The following is a 21,580-nucleotide window of genomic DNA, read 5'->3' on the forward strand; positions in this document are numbered from 1 at the left end:
TATAGGGAAAGTTTAATGAGGGATATTCAGTTGTTTGCTGATGATGCAAAACTGGGAAGAGCAATAGTTGCATTTATTATTATTATTATCCTAAGACCCCATAGAGTCAAAGACTCATCCAACAAAAGGAGGTCCTTTTGTCATACACACAGCTCTTCATACTTACTTACATACATACTTAGAAGCATTTTTTTTTCATGAAGAGTTGTTTGTGAATGATTGGAATGTTTTGCATCCTTTAAACACACTCAAATTCTCTGCAGACACCCCCATCTCAAGCAAAACATTCCAATCATTCACAAACAACTCTTTATGAAAAAAAAAATGATTCTCACTACCTTGCTCACACCCTCCTTATACAGCTTCCAGGGATGACCTGGTTCTCCCACCATTTTCTGTAAAATCTCTCAACACTGATCCTATAACAAAATCATAACACCATAACACCCTTCTTCCTCCTATCCACTAGACTTTGCAAATTGCATCTTCTCAACGTTTCCTCATATTCGACATTCCAGAGATTAGAAACTACCTTAGTCAGTCACCTCTGGACCCTTTCCAGCATCTCTTTGTCCATTTGAAAACCAGGTGATCAAATCTGTGCACAGTAGTCGATGTTTGGCCTAATTGGAGCCTTATACAATGGAACAAGAATCCCCTTACTTCTACTTACAATTTTGGCAATGTGTCTCCTAAATTTCAGATCCTTATCCACTTATCACTATCTCCCCAAGATCTCTTATTTCCTCCACATCCAACAATATATCCCCACCGAGCATAAGTTCTATATCCCATCTTTGTTTCCCAAATTTTAAAATCTTACATTTTGCAACATTGAATTTGCATCCCCATTCCCATGCCTATTTACTCAATCTATTCAAGTCTTCTTGTAAGGCCACAACATCTTCTCCACTCTTCATAGTTTGTCCCAACTTTGCACCATCTGTGAACAACTGAATATTCCCATCTAAATCTTAGCCAATATCATTAACATACAGGTTAAATAACAATGGCCCTAAAACAAATCCCTGAGGAACACCACTAGTGACTTTCCTCTTCTGGGATATTGCTCCCCTATACACAACTTGCTGATACTTATCAGATAGCTAGTCTCCGATCCAATGCACTAATTTAATATCCAACCCTGGTTCATGGACAATTCATCGTGGAAAATTCATCAAACGGACAATTCATCATGTGGACAATTTATCGCGAGGAAAATTCATCACAGAAAAATTCATCACGCAAACTACTGATCGCCGAAAATATTATTCGCTAGAAAACTGAAATGAATTGCATTGATAATGATATATAAAAAGTAAATGCAATGCAAGATAAATTTCATAAAATATAATTTTATTATGTATCTATGTATTAGCCTGAGCAGTCAGCTGAGTGGCTGGTTGCTTCACAACCATATGCCTGGGAAAAGAGTGTCCTGGGTTCATTTCCCGTCGCTGACGTGAGGAGTGTACAATCTTTCTCAGACATAGCCAAGTTAGCCGGTCTTGGGCGATGAATGCAGGGTTTTTCTCCCCAGTTTATGTGAGGGTTTTTCCTTTCCCAAGCAAACAAACAGCAAACTGGCACTGAGAAGATAACGCTTCTACAGACATAGGATAGAATGGGAGGCATAGGGCCAACCTATAATGGTTGTGGTTATATGTAAATATTATTTTTCCATCAACAGAATCTCTAGTATCAAAGTAAGAAAGAATATTTATACCATTTTTAGATGAAACAGAAATTAGGAAACTCATCAATCAATAAAATATTACTTTCACTGTATAAGAATAAAAAATACGAAAATCTAAATAAATAATACATAGATCTATCCCTCTTTTACCTTTACGGTGTTGAGGGTTTCTATTCCTTATAACCGCAACCGTTATACGAGGATAAAGTGGTTGGCCTATGCCTCCCAGTGTATCCTATGTCTGCAGAAGCATTACGTTCTCAAGGCCAGTTTGCCTGCTTGTGGGAGGAAAAATCCCACAAACTGGGGAGAAAAACCCTGCAGTTCTCGCCCAAGACCAGCTAACTTGGCTATGTCTGAGAAAAATCCTAAGCTCCTCATGTCAGAGATGGAAATCGAACCCAGGACACTCCTTTCCCAGACATTATGGTTGTGAAGCAACCAGCCACTTGGCTAACTGCATGGACTAATACATAGATACATAATAAAATTATATTTTGTTAAATTTATCTTGCACTGCATTTACTTTTCATATATTGGTATCAATGCAATATCATTTCAATTTTTTTAGCAAATAACATTTTCTGCAATCAATAGTTCCCGCGATGAATTTTCCCGGGGATGATTTGTCCCAGTGATGAATTGTCGGCAATGAATTGTCTGGACATGTCCAATCCCTTCTGCTCTAGTTTGACTATCAACTTATTATGCAGTAATCTATCAAAAGCCTTTGAAGAATCTAAGTATACTACTGTGCTGTGTATCCCTCTCCTCTATCCAAGGAAGTCATCACCTTATTGTAATAAGTAAATAGATTGCTAAAACATGATTTCCCTTTGAGCAAATTCATGCTATCCATCGAAGATAATACCACTGTTGTCAAACCAATTCTGGATCCCAGTTCTCACCAGCTTCTCCAACACCTGACACATAGATAGGTCCATAATTTGATGCTTGAGTTCTATCACCTCCCTTAAGAAGCAGCCAATCTTGCCCTCTTTCCACTCCTTTGGAACTTGATCCACTACAAGACTCATATTAAAAAAATATGTCAAGGCAGATGCCAACTCCCTGGCACATTTCTTTAGAATAAGTGGTAATATATTATCAAGTCCCACAGCTTTATTAACATCATTTGCTCAATTCCCCATATACCTCTTGCTCACTTACAGTTAGTCTCTTCTCCCCATCGTATCTGCTCTCTAGCCAAAGGGCTGTGAGTTCGAATCCTACAATGGGCATGGATGTTTGCGATTTCTGTGAAAATACTAGTGGTGGTGGTGGTGGTTGGCAGTAGATGGCGTTGGTGTAAATGAAGGTAGTTAGAGTGATGGACACGGAAAGTTGTCGAATAGGTGCCTTCCCTCGTGAGTCTTTGGACTCCCTGGAGGTATCACATAATAATAATAATAACTCTCCATTATGTCACATTCACAAGAATGAAAGACCTTATGATGCTCATTAAGTATCTTCACTTTATCTTCTGTAGCAGTTGTTCTTATACCATTTTCTCAAATCAATGTCATCCTTCCATCTATCTATATGTTCACTGGGCATCTACAGATGCGTTATGGTCACTCTGATGCTCGGTGATGTGCCACACCAGGCCTCGCCATGTAGTCCTGTTGTTTGCTTTTCTGGCGGCCTCAACTCTCTGAAGATCACTCACTCCACACACACACACACCATTCATCCATCTCATTGATGGTCTACCCCTTCCTCTTTTTCCAGAAACTTTACCTTCTATTACTGTTAATCCTTCCATAATAATTTTTTTTTTCTAGCTACATATTGAAAGAACTCCCTAGAATTCTTTTTGACTTCATTAACTGACTGCTGCTCATACTTCACTTTTGCTATCCTTACTAACCAATTCACCCTCCTTGCCTGTTCTTTATAACCCTCATGGAACTATTAGCACTTCTCTTATGCTGCCTCATAATGCCTGTTTTCTCTGTATTGCATGCTTAATCTATTAATTCGTCCATTTCACACCTATTTTATTTAATCTTCTGACCCTTGGAATACATGTAGACATTGCTTCTACTAGATAGTTCTTGAATATCCCCTCAAGCTGCACTGATCTCTTTTCCAGCTAACTCCACAGATAATACCACTACAGCTACACCTGCAAGCTGTCTCCTGAGCTCATCATAATCACCAGCCTTGTAGTTCCACATATACCCTTTTCTCACAGAGGTCCTCACATTGCTGGCAACCATCCAGGTAATCACTTCATGATCACTCTCACCAATTCAACAATGAGTTGGTGAGTTGTTTATAATTACATCCTCTGATGAGATGATCAAATCCAAGATCCTCAACCCTTGTGTGCCCTGTTACATACTGTCTGAGGTCGTTCTCTCTCAAAAACTCAAGAAACTAATTTTCTTTACTTCCAGTTGCTATCTCATCATCCCAGTCTATATTGTCATAATGAAAATCGCCCATAATGATCATCCTTTTCTTATCTGTTTGGGTAATTTGATTACACATTTCATAATCACTACCAACCACATTACCAGGTCTATTAGAACATCTGACAAAGTACTTCATTCTATTCACCTCTATCTTACACCATACTGCATCAAAACCACTGGTACTATTTCCCTCTTGCATCTCTACTTTGTATGGACATAACTCTTTTGATGACGCTATCATCAAAAGCACTCCCCCATCTCCCTTTTTACCATTTCTATCTTCATGGAACACATCATACCCCACCCCCTCTCCATCTCTATTCCGGTCAGGATGTCATCCTCATCCAACCATGCCTCACTTATTCCAACAATTCTTGGGTGAACAGACTCAATTAATGTAACCATTTCATATGCCTTGTTTCTTACACTTCTAGCATTTGTACACAGCAGCTCATTCCTGGATCTATAGCTAGTTCTACTGATACCACTTATTTGATGTGACTTCTTCATGCTTAACTCAAGCCATTTCTTTTTATCCTTATTCAACTTAAGCCTGCAATAAATGCAAAAGAGTTATCAGCAAATCTAATTCTGACTTCAGAAATGCTAGCAGCAAAAAACTTACCTCCTGTCCAAATGGAAATGCCTTGAAAAGGCCATTGCAATAACTTCTGCTCACTTGTCTTCTGCCTCAACCTCTTATCAGATGGTACTAAGAGTATATACTTTCTGAGGTATAGTTTTCTGGTACCATATTCTTCCAGAGATTTTTCAGCAAAAATACATCAGGAGAATATTTAAATAACTTAAACACTTAAAATCTTCTGTCATAAAAGCCAAATCCAAATGTATTCAAACATTGTGCTCCAGAGCTAACAGATCCTGTATCATCTTTACAATCTTCTGTACTTAGATACCATCTATCCAGTGGTGAGCTATAAGGGGCTCGCGCGAGACCTTTGTTAAATTTTTCTCAAATTTGGGAGTCCCTTGTTCATCTTGTTTAATAATCTTGTAGAATTAGAAAATACCACCGTGGAATGTATACATGCTACTATTATTGCTACTCTGAATTCATATGGATTTTCTGATAACTATATAAAAAATCATTTTATTCCATTTTGTTCTGTTGGAGCTAGTGTAATGTTAGGAAACAAATCAGGGCCACCGAGAGAAATTTTCGGGCCCGTGACAAGTCTGTGGTCCGGGCCCCACTTAAAAAGTGCATCACTTTTGTTTAATAAAAAAATCATATAAAACCGACTGCGAAGCGCAGCCAACTGCAACAACCTTCCACGAACGCCTATTGACGTCATCACCCGCTATAACTACAGCGATCTGCGCCGAGAGAATCAGTGTCTTCCAGACACTCACAGCAAGCTAAAGAACGTAGCCGTCTGTCTAAAACAAAAGACAGTATCATTCTCAATATGCCATTATCCTTTATCATTGTTGTATTATTACGAGAATTAAAACCATGCATTATAAACACAGTTATGTGACATGTCGGGCCCTTTTTTTGATGCGAGTCCATGACAAAAGTCTCAGATGTCACCCCCCTCTCAGCGGCGCTGGTTGCAATCAAACTTCTACAAAAAGTTCCTAACATTGTGATTTGGCATTGGCTCATTGTTTACACTTAGCATTAGACGATTCGATAAAAAAACATTAAAGAAATAAATCATTTTGAAATATTTATGGATAAATTATATGCTTTTTATCATCAATCACCAAAATATCAACGAGAATTAAATACAATTGCAAAAGACCTTGGTATCGAAATTTCAAAGATCGACCATGTGTTTGAACCACAATGGGCAGCTTGCAGTTTATGAACGGCTCTTGCTTTGTGGAGAAATTACCCAGCTTTATGCAAGCATTTTGCATCGAACAATAAATATAAGGGCTTTTTAAACCAACTTCTCAATTTGGAATTTTTAAAAGATCTAGCATTAATGATTGATATCCTACAGCAATTATCATGTCTGTCAGAAACTCTACAAAGTCGCAATATAAGTATTATAAGGGCTAAGTTAGGCCTCTTTTTTTTTTTTTTTTTTGCTTGACAATGCGAACCCTTTGTTAAAATTTCTATAGCTCATCACTGCATCTATCTCAATGCATGGAAGCAATAATATATTCAGCCATTTCCAAGAAAAGTGAGATAGAAGTCTACCATCTAACTACTAACTAATTGACATCACCTAAATCATCTCAAAATAATAGTCAACTTCTCCAATGCCTTGAGGTCCACCTGTACAGGTTCTACGATTCAAAGTCCACAGCTGACCTCTTACACTATAACAAACAGCAATGGACAAGTGCCATGGAAAGGTCTGAAGAAACTTGCTATCATTCTCGACATTTCCAGAGCATTTGAATGCATCTGGCACTGAGGCATACTAAACAAACTGGCATCCTTTGATTTACCTGTCATCCTTTGTAATTGGATAGCTAGCTCTCTTTGATTCATCACTGCATATCATGGTGGATGGCTCCTCTCTCTGAGCTTTTCCACCAATGTACAAATGCCTCAGGACTTTGTTCTATCCCCTATATCCATCTTCTATACATAAATGAACTACTCTCAATTACCACTAATCCTATTCACAACTTTGCTGATGATAGTAGTCTCCATTCATCCTACTCATTTGTTGCACCATACAGTGCTCAGACATCCCAAGCTTCAAGATCATCTTCAACAAGTACCTTAATCACTGATCTCCATACCATCCTTTAATGGATATAGGACAGAAGTAGATCTCTCTGCTTGGATTAGCATTTAATTCCAGCATCTCCTGGAATAAACATATTACATTAATCATTTCCTCAGCATCTAAAAACTAGGAATTCTCTTCCACTCAAGTGCTATTTTTCAACTGCCTAGCTACTAACTCTATACAAATACCAAATTATTATTATTATTATTATTAAACAAGACCTCATGGAGTCAAAGACTCATCTAGGAGGTCCTTTTATCTCACACACATCTCATCATACCACATCTTAAACACATTCAAACTCCTTGCAGACACCACACTCTCAGGCAAGGCATTCCAATCATTCACAACTCTGAATGAAAAAAACCTGCCTCTCACTCCCCTACTCACACCCTCTTTATACAGTTTCCAGAGATGACCTCTGGTTCTCCCCTGATCTCCCACTATTCTCTGTAGAACTTCTCCACCATTGATCCTATAACAACCCCTTACCAACTTGTAGGTCTCTATCATATCTCCCCTCTTCCTTCTCTCCACTAGACTTGGCAAATTACATCTTTTCAATCTTTCCTCATACTCAACATTCCAGAGGTCAGAAACTACCTTAATCAGTCGCCTTTGGACCCTTTCCAACATCTCTTCATCCTTCTGAAAACCAGGTGACCAAATCTGGGCACAATAGTCCATGTGTGGCCTAATCAAAGCCTTATACAATGGAACAAGAATCTCCCTACTTCTACACGTCAGTGTCCTCCGCATCATTCCCAGAAGTCTTTGTGTTATCTTCACAATTTTGGCGATGTGTCCCCTAAATTTTAGATCCTTATCCACTATCACCCCAAGATCTCTTATTTCCTCTACTTCCAACAATATATTCTCACCAAGCATAAATTCTGCATCCCATCTTTGTTTTCCAAATTTTAAAACCTTACATTTTGCAACATTTAACTCACATCCCCATTTGCTTGCCCAATCACTCAATTTATTCAAGTCTTCTTGCAAGGCCACAACATCTTCACTACTCTTTATGGTTCGTCCCAACTTTGCATCATCTGCAAACAACTGAATATCTCCATCCAAATCTTCGCCAATATCCAAGTTAAATAGTAATGGCCCTAAAACAGATCCCTGAGGCACTCCACTAGCGACTTTCCTTCTCCTGGATATTGCACCCCCATACACAACTTGTTGATACCTATCAGATAGCCAGTCTCCAATCCAATGCACTAATCTAATATCCAACCCCATCTGCTCTAGTTTGACTGTCAACTTATCATGAGGTACTCTATCAAAAGCTTTTGCGAAATCCAAGTATATTACTGTGTATCCATCTCCTCTGTCCAAGGAAGCAGTCACTTTATTGTAATAAGTAAGTAGATTACTAAAACACAACCTCCTTTAGCAAATCCATGCTGTCCATCAAAGATTATACCATTGTTGTCAACCCAACTCTGGATCCTAGTTCTCACAAGCTTCTCCAACAACTTAACCACAACACCTGACACACAGATAGGCCTATAGTTTGATGCTTGAGTTCGATCACCTCCTTTATGAAGTGGCACAATCTTGCCCTCCTTCCACTCTTTAGGGACTTGACCAAGTGCAAGACTCGTATTAAAAAAATATGTCAAGGCAGGTGTCAACTCTCTGGCACATTCCTTCAGAATACGCGGTGATATATTATCAAGTCCCATAGCCTTATTTACATCTAGTTTACTCAACTCCCCAAACACCTCTTGCTCACTTACAGTCAGTCTCTCCTCCCCATCATCAACTGCTCTTAATCTCTCCATGAAGTCACATTCACAAGATTGAAAGATCTTTATGAACTGCTCATTAAGTATCTCCACCACACATTCTGCAACAGCTGTCTTTATACCATTTCCTCCAATCAATGTCATCCTTCCATAATCATTCTTTCTTTTGCTGGCTACATATCGAAAGAACTCCCTAGGATTCTTTTTAGCTTCATTAGCTAACTGCTGTTCATACCTCTCTTTAGCTACTCTCACCAACCAAGTCACCCTCCTTGCCTGGTCTTTGTAGACCTCATGAAATTGGTTACTTCCACTTCTCTTATGCTGCCTCCACAATGCCCTTTTTCTCTGTATTGCATGCTTAATCTCTTTATTCATCCATCTCACACCTACCTTATTTAACCTTCTCACCCGTGGTATACATTTAGACATTGCATCCACTAAATATTTTTTGAAAATCCTCCAAGCTGCATTGATCTCTTTTCCAGCTAACTCCTCATTCCATGCTACACCTGCAAGCTGTCTCCTGAGCTTTTCATAATCACCCCCCTTGTAGTTCCACATATATCCTTTTTTCACAGGGGTCCTTGCACTGCTGGCAACCACCCAAGTAATCACCTCATGGTCACTTTCACCAATTGGTGGATGATTTGATACCTCATTGATAATTACATCCTCCGATGAGATGACCAAATCCAAGACCCTTAATCCTCTTGTGCCCTCTGTTACATACTGTCTGAGGTAGTTATCCCTCAAAAACTCAAGAAACTCATTTTCTTTACTTACAGTTGCTATCTCTTCATTCCAGTCTATATTGCCATAATTAAAATCACCCATAATGATCACCCTTTTCTTATTTGCTTGGCTGATTTGACTATACATTTCACTATCACCACCATCCACATTACCAGGTCTATAACAACATCTCACCAAGTATTTGATTCTATTCACCTCTATCTCACACCATACTGCCTCAAAACCACTGGCCCCATTTCCCTCTTGCATCTCTACCTTGTATGGACATAACTCTTTCTCTATCATCAATAGCACTCCCCCTCCCTTTTTACTCCTTCTATCCTCACGAAACACATCATACCTTTCCATCTCTATTCCTGTCAGGATGTCATCCTCATCTAACCATGTCTCACTTATTCCGACAATCTCTGGGTGCACAGACGCAATTAGTGCAACCATTTCATCCGCCCTGTTTCTTATACTTCTAGCATTGGTATACAAACACAACAACTCATTTCTGGATCTACAGCTAGTTCCACTGATACCACTCACTCGATGTGATCTCTCCATGCTGGACTGGGGCCATTTCCCTTTCTGCTTCTTCATTTTAGAACCCTTTGCAATTCCATCTGTTTCCTTTTGATCCCATTACTTTCCTGCCTACACATGCTCTCACCTCCTCTTGGAGTATCCACCTTTCTCACACTGTGTATCCCTGTCCACCCTGAGCCTCCCTGTTTCCCTGCTCCTCTTGCACACCCATTCTCTCATTTTCTATACTCGTACCACTCACTTCTCCATTCATTTCCACTCCTTCAATCTCTCCTGTCTTACTCCTCTGCTCTTCTACATCACTCCCCTCTCGATCTGATTCATTCTCTCTATTCACTTCTCCACTTTCCAGCAGCAGTCTCTCCAAGCGACTCACACCATAACCACTCAAATGCAGTCCATCGCTCCCATACAGCTCACTTCGTCCCTCAAACTCATTCCACACATTAACAAACTGTACTCCCATCTCCTCACACATTTCAGCCAGAATATCATTCATAATCCTTGCTCTCCGCCTCATTTCACCACAATCATACCTAGGCAACACACTGACCACCCTTCCTGTCACACTATTCTCCTTTATCTTTCCAAGCAGTCTCCTGACATTCATTTTGACATGCTCTTTGTTCTCTCTCAAATCATTTGTACCAAAATCTGCCCATTGTTAAGCATACTAATCACATGTTTGGAGTAATGCACCTAAAATCTTTTTGCAAATTGTCATTGCTATCCTTTGGACAGTAGTTCAGTTCATATTTAAAATAATAAAATTTAAATAAAAATCTAATTAAAAGTTGTCATACCTTGAAAGCATCACAATAAAAGTTATTCGACGAGGAATTATCACTATGTCATCATTCTTTAATACTGAATTCAACACTGCCTTAGCTGCAACTTGAGTCTTGAGAATCGGAAGTACGCGAGGGAATCTAAATGCACAATTAAATATACTAAGTAAGAATTCAGTAATAATTGAAAATAACAAATCTGAAAAATCCTGAAAATATGTGGTTTGTAACATCCAAGATTAAGAGCGATGTCAAATAATTTTAGTTTATTTTACTGGATCTATCATCATCATCATGAAATTCCTGATATGTATCCTCAAGGCATGTACAGGATATTATGATGGTACTATATGAAAAGTTTAGATCATTACTAATTTCCTACTGACAATTTTGTTCCAAATTAATCTGTCAGGACTCCACCATTGTCAGATCTTATATTACATCTTTTAAGGAACTTTGTACCATATCAGTGCACCTAAATCTTGGTCTTTCTGCTATCTTGGCAAAAAATGCTTGTTTTGGCATGAGGGCATGTCAGTCTGTGTGTTAGGTAAGTTGTGTATAATATTTAGCTTGTAATAAACTAGTTGTTTATTCCATCTTAGAAGGAAAAGATAGTCCCATACATAAAAGAGGTTCCAGGACAGACTCCTGAGATACTAATTCCAGAATATTAGTATCTCAGGAGTGGTGGTTAAGTTAATGGAAAAGTTAGTTAAAGGTAGAATTCAGGAATGGGTAGATAGGATGATACACTATAGTGAGCAGCATGCCTAAGTAATTTACTTACATTTTATAATAGTGACAGTTGAAATGGATTAGGAAAACAGCTACACCAGGATACTGCTTGTCTTTGCAAAAGCTGGTGGCATGGATAGGGGATGGCTCACAGACAGACACCAGAGAGTAGTATATGGTGCAGTGGAGGCTATGAGAATGAGGATGACTAGCAAAATAGCTCAAGGCTCTGTACTAGAGCCACTGCTGTTTAATTTATATATTAATGATACAAAGAATGATTTGAGGGGAGTATTCAGTTGTTTGCTTATGATGCAAAACTGAGGAGGGCAATAATTAATAAAGATGATGTAGGCATTCTGCAGGATGATTTAAATAAATTGGGAGTGTGAATGATAATGGTTGTCAGTTTAATGTGGCAAAGTGTATGGTTATGCATGCTGCGATGGTAAGATTACATACTGTGTATTACACATTCGATGACACTGGACTGCAAGGGATTTGGGGTAATGATGGAAAGAGTTGAAATTCAGAGGGCATACTGCAAAAGTTGGTAAAATAGCTTGAAAGATTATTTGGATGATGAACACTGACAAGTAAAGATAAGGAAGTTATTATCCCATTATAAGGCTATGACTACTGGATTCAAGCTGGTGTCAGGTCTGTGGAGTGCTCATTATATAGCATTGGAGGTATTCAACTATACTTTGCAACTGTGGGTTGCAAACTATAGCTGAAGAACTAGATTTTGAGAGTGTCCTGATAGTGAAAACGTGTAATGAGAAGTATGATAGGTACTGTGCAAATAATAGTGTGGGTCTCCTGTAATGAGTATTCTGACTCCAAAGAAATACCCATATAATAATAATAAATGTACAGCACATGTATCTTTCCTTTTACAATATATATGGTTATTATTTTGAAATTTAATGACAGTAATTACAAGAAAGTCTTAATAGATGTCTTTATCATTAAAACTTATTATAAACTTAAAACTTATAATTAAAACATTAAAAAAAAAACCAATGTTTTCCAACTATTGACCAATCAGTATCTCAGAAGTGGTGGTGAAGATTTTGGAAAAATTGGTTAGGGTTTGCATTCAGAAATGGGTTGACAGTGAATCTCTACTTTGCAATGAACAGCATGAATTTACTAAGGGAAGGTCATGTTTTAGCAGCTTGCTCACATTCTATAATAATATTCCCACTGAACTAGACAAGGGGAATGGATATACAATGATACTTTTGGACTTTGCTAAAGCTTTTGACAGAATGTAGCATGGAAGACTGTTGCATGAATTGGAGAATATGGGTTTGGATTATAAAATATTAGCATGGATAAGAAGATGGCTGACTGACAGATACGGAGAATGTGAGTCTGCAAGATTTGAGGTAACTAGTGGTGTACCACAAGGATCGGTCCTTGGTCCACTGTTATTTAATGTATATTAATGATATTGGAACAGATTTGACAGGCGACATACAGCTATTTGCTGATGACACAAAGATAGATAGGATAATCAGGAGTGTGGCTGATATATTAAGTACTTGCAGAATGATTTGAATAGGCTGGAATTGTGAGCCAATTATATATTTGGTTTAATCCTTTATCCAAGTGTAAGCAAACAAAGTTTGCACCTGAAGTATTTTCAGGACTAGGACAACTCGTAGTAAAGATGGAGTAAGTTCTGATCACTTAGTATCTCCCATAATGCAAAGCACATCTCCTTGCGGACATGTATAATGCTATGCATTAAGGGAAGGGCCACTACCCAGACCGGTTCCGACCTTTATTGAGGTCTCATCAGTGGGAGCCAGACCATAGGTGGTGATAATAAGGTGGAAGTAATGCAGAAGTCATATCACCATATACCAGTTGCCAAAGGGTGTCAAAACCTTATTATTAAAATTCTCTAGATTAGCGATAGTTGATGGAAGTTTTTTCACTTGGTTATGCTATCAATTATATATTTGGTTTAATCCTTTATCCAAGTGTAAACAAACAAAGTTTGCACCTGAAGTATTTTCAGGACTGGGGCAACTCGTGGTAAAGGTGGAGTAAGTTCTGATCACTTGCCTTAGTATCTCCCATAATGCAAAGCACATCTCCTTGCGGACATGTATAATGCTATGCATTATGAGCATGAGAAAATAAATGTCAGTAAATGCAAGGGCATGCACTTTGGCGTGATTTGATACCCCAAGTCATATTATATTAGTGGGATTATACTAGAAGAAACTGATCAGGCTAGAGATTTTGGAGTGTTAGTAGACGGCATGTTGAAGTTCAGGGCCATGAAGCAAAGACTGCAAATACAACTCAAAAGATAATTGCAATGCTGAAATGAACTTTCACATGTAAAGATAAGGATGTCAGTTTGCCCATTTACAAAGCTTTGATAAGAATATTGTGCACAGGTCTGGTCTCCTGGTTTCCATTGTGATTCTGATACAGTGGAGAGAGAGAGAGAGAGAGAGAGTGCAAAGGAGAGTGTTAAAAATATCAGAATTGTGGAATACTGATTATGAACAGACTGAGAATTTGTAGAAAGAGGGATGATATGATTGATTCTTACAAACTTCTGAAAGTGTTATACAGGATTTCAGTTGATGGAATTTTTCATTTTATGGATGGTGGGGAAGGGACAAGAAGGCATCCTTGGAAGCTGAGAATGAATGCTGCTAAGAAGGGGGAGTAAGGGCTAGATTTTTCTCTCATAGGGTAGTGCATGATTGGAATGGTTTGCTATTGGATGTTGTGTGTGCAAGCAGTGTGAATGAATTCAAGAATAAGTATGATAGCTGGTGCATTTAGTATGTGGCTTCCCTTGCAGTCTCTCTTAATAATAATAATAAATTAAAATATTTACTAACATACCATGGAATCAATACTCATTACAGAATCTCACTGAATCAGCAATGTATTTATCACACTGAAAAATATGTCGATCACATAACCTCTTTTCCACCCACCAACTAAATTCTGCATTTAACATTTCTCAACTGCCTATATCTAATTCCAAAATCCTGATACTGATGAAATGTGCTAGCCTAGTTGGCAGTGTAGATAGGGTCTTTACTCTCAAACCAACAGTATGGGTTTTCAAATGCACTATGACATGGATGTTTCTCTTTATGTGGTATGTGATTTTCATCATCATCTGGTGGGATACTACTGCCCTGCATATTATTGGAGTCCTGGAGTGGCTTGAAAAAGTTTTATATTGTTTTTTAGAGTAGAATTTCTAAATTATTTAAACCTTAGCCCCTACCCACAATGTTGTACAATACATTATAACCTTCTGTGAGTGACATGCACTTAAAAATCAAAAATTTTAAAAAATCACATGTCTGGATATTCTCCATAGTTTCCCAATAAAAATGGAACCTGGTTAACCAAATCTGCATACAACAGAGCATCTTCAGGCTGGTTCAAGATGCAAGAGCATACAGAAAATTTGAAACAGGAAATAATCATTTAGTTTTGAGCAAGATAAAATTTAATATCATATTGAAAAGAAAAGTGTCAAAGTTGAGTGCTTTCAAAGGTGAACAGTAAACTCAAATATACAATTTTATTTCAAAAAAAGTGAAAGAGTTTGAAGACAAGAATCAAAACCTTGGAGACTCAATGGCAGACTCTGAAGAAAACATTCTTTGACTGAGCCAGGAAGCGTCACGTGAAGTTGGCTGCTAGAAGAGAAAAATTAGAACCCCATGTGGACTCAGGAAATTGGAGAGGAAGTCATAAAAAGAAGAAAGATTATTGAATGTTCCCAGTAAGTCACAATGTGTCCTGAGGGGATGTAGAGAAAAATATAAAAAAGTGAAGCAATATGTAAAATTAGCAATCAAAAGTCAAGGAGAGACTTTGGTAAGAATATAGAAGGAAAATATCAGTATAATAAAGTGGTAAAATGTTCTGAAGGATATTGTTAAAGATTATAAATAGACAAAAGAGTACTGCACAAAGTAATCATAGATCATAAATTTGGCATGAAAACTAAAGATAAAGATGTTCTAAATGTCTGGAGTAATTAATGAAAGATTACTGAATGAAACAAGAAGTGGTACAAAATAGCCAAGAGGAGTGCATTCAGGAGTACATATCAATATGTAAGGTAGAAAAAGCTATCAAAAACTGAAACGTGGAAATGCAGATGACATTCGATCAGAAATACTGAAAAAGTGAAATATAAACGTTTTACAGTGACTATTCTGCATAATTTTGACAGCAAGTCACAGGTCGAATTTCAGATGATGGGAATAGAGCTCTCAAAGTTCTGTCTATAAAATGAGAAAATAAAAACACGAAAGAACTACTGAAGAATTTCTGTAGTGAGTATTTATTATTATCATTAACATCTGATTTCCAGTAAGCCAGAGACTGATCATGGGAGGTACACATTATTGCACACAATTCTCATCCAACCATGCCTTAAACAGATTCAGTCTATATTCACAACACACTCAGGCAATGCAACTCACCAATCACTCTCCATGCAAAGAACCTACCCTCACTCCTCTGCTCACACCCTCCTAATACAGGTTCCAGAAATAAAGAGGTCAGTTTGCCATATGATATAATCCATATGATCAGGCCTCATATGGATTATTGTGCACAAATTTGGTCGCTGGGTTTCATGGTGACAAGGATATGTTAGAAAGGACCCAGAAAAGATTCACAAAGGTGGTCAGTGATCTTTGGAATGTAAAGACAGATTGAGAGAATGAAATTGCAAAGCCTCGTGAATAACAGGAGGAGCAGAGATATGATTGAAACACATAAGCTAGTCAGGGATTGTTATCAGTTTGGCATAGAAGAGATTTTTCATAGAATGGGAGAGGCCATAGCTGGAAACTGTATAAGGAGGGTGTGAGTAGAGAAGTGAGGAGAAGGATCTTTGCATGGAGAGTGGTTTGTAAATGGAATGCATTATTATTATTATGTAACATCTCCAGGGAGGAGTCCAAAGACTCATCGAGGGAGGGCACCTACTCCAACTTTCCATCTCCACCATTCAATCCACCAACTACAATGAACCACAACTACCACCATTATCTACACCAGTGTTTCCCCAATTTTTCCTATGATGGAACACTTCACAAATCCTGAAATTTTAACGGAACACCTTGGTTAGAGTCGAGTGTCATCAGTCTCATATTCAATGTAAAGCTAAGTGCACACTATGACTAAGCAACACTATTGCTGTGCTATTAAGGCCAGCACATGCTGGCCTTAATAGCACAATCTACACACAAAATGAGGAGTGCCTGATTTTCATACATGTTTGAACTTGTTGTAGCATTTAAAACCATTACAGGCTCATATTAATTTTGATAATTTTTCATGGAACACTTATTCACTTTCTGCAGAACACATGGAAAACCCTGATCTACACCAATGCCATCTACTGCCCATCATCACCACTAGTATTTTCAGAGACAATCACAAACATCCATGCCCATGGCAGGATTTGAACACGCAGCCTTTTGGCTGGAGAGCGGATACGTTGACCAATTGGCCAACCAGGCCATTACCTGAGTGTTGTGAATGTAGACACACTGAATCACTTTAAGGCACAGTTGGATGAGCATTGTGTGCAATAGAGTGTAACTTCCACAATGAGTCTCTGACTCCATGGAGGTCAGATAATAATATGAATAATATGAATAGATAAGTAGGTAGCATGAGTGTAGAATGCAGGAACAAGTGTGCAAGAGAAACAGGAGGACTCAGGTTGGACAGGGGAATACAGTAAAAAAAAATCAATGCTCAAAGAGGAAGTGATAGTGTGAGTGCACAGGAGAGAGGAATGAGATGACCTGGAATGTAAGGCAAACTATCGGATTTGAAGAGGATACCAGGATAATGAGAGAGAGAGAGAGAGAGAGAGACAGAGATGAATGGTCCAAGGAAGGTACAAAGAACCCATATCTAATAAGTTGTACTAGTGAAACTTTTCATAGATCCAGATATCAGTTGCTTCGTCTGTATACAAATGGTAGTAGTATTCGGTACAAGGGAAATTAAATGGTTGCATTGATTGAGTTCGTTCACCCAAAACGTTTTGGCATAAGTGAGACATATTTGTGTGAGGATGACATCCAGACAGGAATAGAACTGGATGGGTATGATGTTTTTTGTGAAGATATAAAATAGGGAGGTGGAGCTATTGATGATAGAAAAGAGTTATGTCCATACAAGAGAGATGCAAGGGGGCAATAGTGACAGTGGTTTTGAGGTAGTGTAGTGTGAGAGGCAAAGAGAATGAAACAATTAGTCAGATGATGATTAGATCTAGTAATGTTGTGGTTTAGATCATGAAATGTATAAGCAAATTAGTGAAACAAATAGGAAATGGGTGAATTTAATTATTGTAATATAGACTGGGATGATGAGGTACAACAGAAAGTAAAGAAAATTAATTTCTTGAATTTCTGAGGTACAACTACCTCAGCCAGTAGTATATAACAGAGAGCATGCGAGGATTGGGGATCTTGGATTTGATTATCTCATGAGAGGATGTTATTATAAATGAGGTTTCCAATCTTCCTCCAATTAGTAAGAGTGACCATGGAGTGATTATCTGGGTGGTTTCCAGCCATGTGAGGACTTCAGTGAAACTGCAAAGTCCTCACATGGCTGGACTTTACATGTGAGGTCTTCAGTGAAACTACATGTGGAACTACAATGCTGGTGTTTATGAGAAGCTCAAGAGACAGCTTACAGGTGTAACACTGAATGAAGAGTTGGTGGAATGGCAATTGATGCTGCTTGGGTGAAATTCAAGAACTATCTTATAGTAGCAGATAGTTCTTGATGTATTCCAAAGGTCATAAGGTCAAATAAGGTAGGTGTAAAATGGATTACCACTCATCTTATGTTGCATTCATTAAATATGCAACGCAGAGAAAAAAAGCATTACGGAATTCTATTAAGAATACAAAGAAAAGACAAGGAAGGTGACTAGGACAGTAAGGGTAGCAAAATTTCACCAGGAAAATTTCAATTTGGAACTTCCTTCACTTAGGCATGAGGTTGAAAGAGCAGTTAAACAGGCTTAATATCAATTTGGCCCCAGGTGGAGATGGAATCCCAGCAGAGTTAATTAAGGCTACAGGGGATGGAGAGATAAGAGTGTTTCGAGATTGATTACAAGAATATTTGTAATATGTCTCAACTTCAACAATAATTAAGCAAATTGAGTCATCTGAGTCACACTTCTAGAAATTTACAATATTCTGAACTTTAACCACAACAGAAACTCATCTTAAAATCTAAAAAGATAATTAAATAAACCACATCTTATCTAAGCTCAAAAACATGTCAGCTAAAAAAGAATATTATGTTTCTCAATTGCATCTGGACTTATCTTGAAAGAAACAGTTTCTTTATCTCTTCGGCAAAAACAGTTCCTTATCCTGAAAACCACTTATTATTATTATTACCTGACACCTCAAGGGAGTCCAAAGCCTCATCACCTACTCTACAACTCTGTTTCTACCACTCAATCCACCAACGAACTGCAACTACACCAACGCCATCTACCGACCACCACCACTACTAGTATTTTCACGGACAATCACAAACATCTATGCCCATGGCAGAATTTGACCACGCAACCTTCTGGCTGGAGAGCAGATATGCTAACCACTACTCGGCAATCCAGGCCGGCAACAAAATAAATACCCCTGGTGAGATTTTCTCTTACAAAAGTTTTAAAAATAACTGTAGATTTCCAATTCATAGTAACAGATGAAAAGTTCAGACTTTGACAATAAAATCCTCAATTTTATTTCTTCAGAGTTTTAAATGAGAGTTTTACAACAGTAAGAGTCACAAAGGAGTGGAAAGAAAGCAAAATAGTATCAGTGAAGAGCAGTAGTGCTAAGAAAGAGTTTACAATTATAGTGCTTTTATATATATTCCAGTTGTTAGTACTACTGAGGATGGTCAGGCCTAGAATACAGGATTAGGTTGATAAGCATAGGATTCTCTACAATGGTCAGAATGTATTTATAAAGGGAACATATAGCTTTAGCATTTTATAAAAAAGTGATAAATATTTAAGATAGGGGGAATTCATATACAACGATTTTTTGCCTTACAAAGCCATATGACAAACTGATACATGGCAGGTTAAAGGAGGTAGAATTGGACAGAACACAGGACATAAGAAAATTACAAAAACATGTGTACAGGGAGACATCACAGGAAAGAAAAGTAATCAGTGACATTCTGTTCAACTTAAGTGCTAATAATATTTCATGCAGAGTTGACAGCTTATCATCATTAACTTGTTTGCTGATGGTTCAAGTCATGGAGAATAAGAGTGTAACTGATGACAAGTGCCTTCAGTTAGATTTACACTGATTTTTAGCTTAGGTAGTGGTAAGACCCTGAAGCAAATTTATTGTCTATGAACTGCTTATATATTTACTGGTCTATTGCCTGTTTTGAAGAGAGAAGAACCAGAGTTTTTAGATAAGAAAATTACCATCTCTGTATGAGACCATCCAAGTTACCCTCAGCTACTTACTTTGTCTAAAGACACAGTGTTCACTGTGCTCTAGACAGGATTCGAATCCAGCTCTTTCCAACCTAAGAATATGTGCCATTGTTCCAAAGCGTTACTTAGATGTGAAGATAATGTGAAACAAGATGGGGAGAGAGAGAAGGAATACAAGATAAAATGGAACTGTTTAAAAGTGTGGAATCCTTTTTTCTGGTGTTACTAAACGCTCAGAGATGGCACTATATGTAGAGGTGCAGCAACACCAAAAAAAAAAAGGATTCACATGATTTCCAGGTAGAACCATAATGAAAGTGATCTAGAACTTGAAGAATAGTGAGAAACAATAATGAGAGTATAGTCTCAGGCAAGGAAAAGTAGTTGAAGAATGAAATATAATTAGTGTTTATAGATCTCAAAAGCTATATTTATTTGTTTGTTTGTTTATATTAAAGGGAAAGGAATTTGTGGCACTGATTGAATCAATTTTCCTAGAAAATACTTGCACTTGCCTAAAGGAAATATTGTTGCGTGAGAATGACAGGATAGAGAGCCAACCGAGGAATTATGTCTAATTAGAATGGAGGCAAGAGAATGTATAGTATTTAATTTTCCTTTTCATGACAATAGAGAAAAGAAATTTTAAATAACAGAAATACCTTGTAGTTGGCCTAAGGGCTAGTCCTGTATCTATGGCAACTGGGCAAGCAACAGTCAAATGTATGCTATTATGTTTCTGTAGGAGAAATAGTTCCTCTGATAATGCAGACATCAGACCCATGACTGCAAATTTTGAAGCACTAAAGAAGAGAGATTTTTATTAGTTTCAAAATTTTATATTCCACTTCCATGTGTATATGTTCTATTTATTGAAATAATTTATAATGTATTACACTAATCTATTATTACAATAGGTCAAAAATGGAGAAAAAATGCAAGAGACCTTCTGCTTGACTAGCAATTCAGCAAAAGGTAAGCTTATTGCATTTGACCCTTATGAAGTCTACTTGGGATTTGTTAATAATTTTCTTACACTTTTTTTAGTATGCTGTATGCTGAATAAGAAGATGGAGTGTTTGACATGAACTACTTAAATATATGCTGTATTTTTTTATCAAGGACTGTAAGGATACGATTTTTTTTTTTTTAATATAGAACAAGGGCTTGGGTAGAGGTTGTGGGGATTTTGCAATAGAGTGGAGGATGAAGGCCTTCATTCCAGTAGAGATTATTTAGGTTATTTGCAGTGGTGGCTCATGGCTTGAAATCGTGGGGGGTGCTGCAACTCGAAATATACATACACACTGTAAGTACAGTGTATATGTATCTAGATAAAATATCAAAATTATGGTAAAAATTAAAAAAAATTAAACATGAAAAAATATTGTTTATTATCGATAAAAATTATACAGTTTAGTATAATTCAAAATTACTTAAAAATTACTATAACAAATGTTATGTCTTTAATTGTAATGTCCAAATATTTAAAGAGACGGAGTAAACACGATAAGCACTACGAACACTCTACTACTGGCGCAAACTGCATATAAACAAAAGTAGAACTGCATGACGGACAGTGCCGCATTCACTAATAGCTCGCATCTCATTATGACGTGCATATGCTTGCACACACAGCAATATGACACTGGAAAACAC

The 21,580-nt window shown here is 37.6% G+C and overlaps 1 protein-coding gene across 1 annotated transcript in view; it reads right to left on the minus strand.

Annotated features, from left to right (window-relative positions):
* LOC150094632 (epidermal retinol dehydrogenase 2-like) overlaps positions 1-21,580 on the minus strand; it is a 147,374-nt gene that overhangs the window by 25,469 nt on the left and 100,325 nt on the right. Inside the window, exons 4-5 of the mRNA XM_090411611.1 lie at positions 20,584-20,724; positions 10,684-10,809 (exon numbers count right to left, since the gene is read on the minus strand). Coding sequence (XP_090267737.1) covers positions 10,684-10,809; positions 20,584-20,724 — 267 coding nt within the window. The remainder of the gene's footprint in view (positions 1-10,683; positions 10,810-20,583; positions 20,725-21,580) is intronic.

The sequence above is a fragment of the Typopeltis vanoorti genome, chromosome 21 (genome assembly GCF_054136105.1).
Source record: "Typopeltis vanoorti isolate ZY-2024b chromosome 21, IOZ_Tvanoo_1.0, whole genome shotgun sequence".
Lineage (NCBI taxonomy): Eukaryota > Metazoa > Arthropoda > Arachnida > Uropygi > Thelyphonidae > Typopeltis > Typopeltis vanoorti.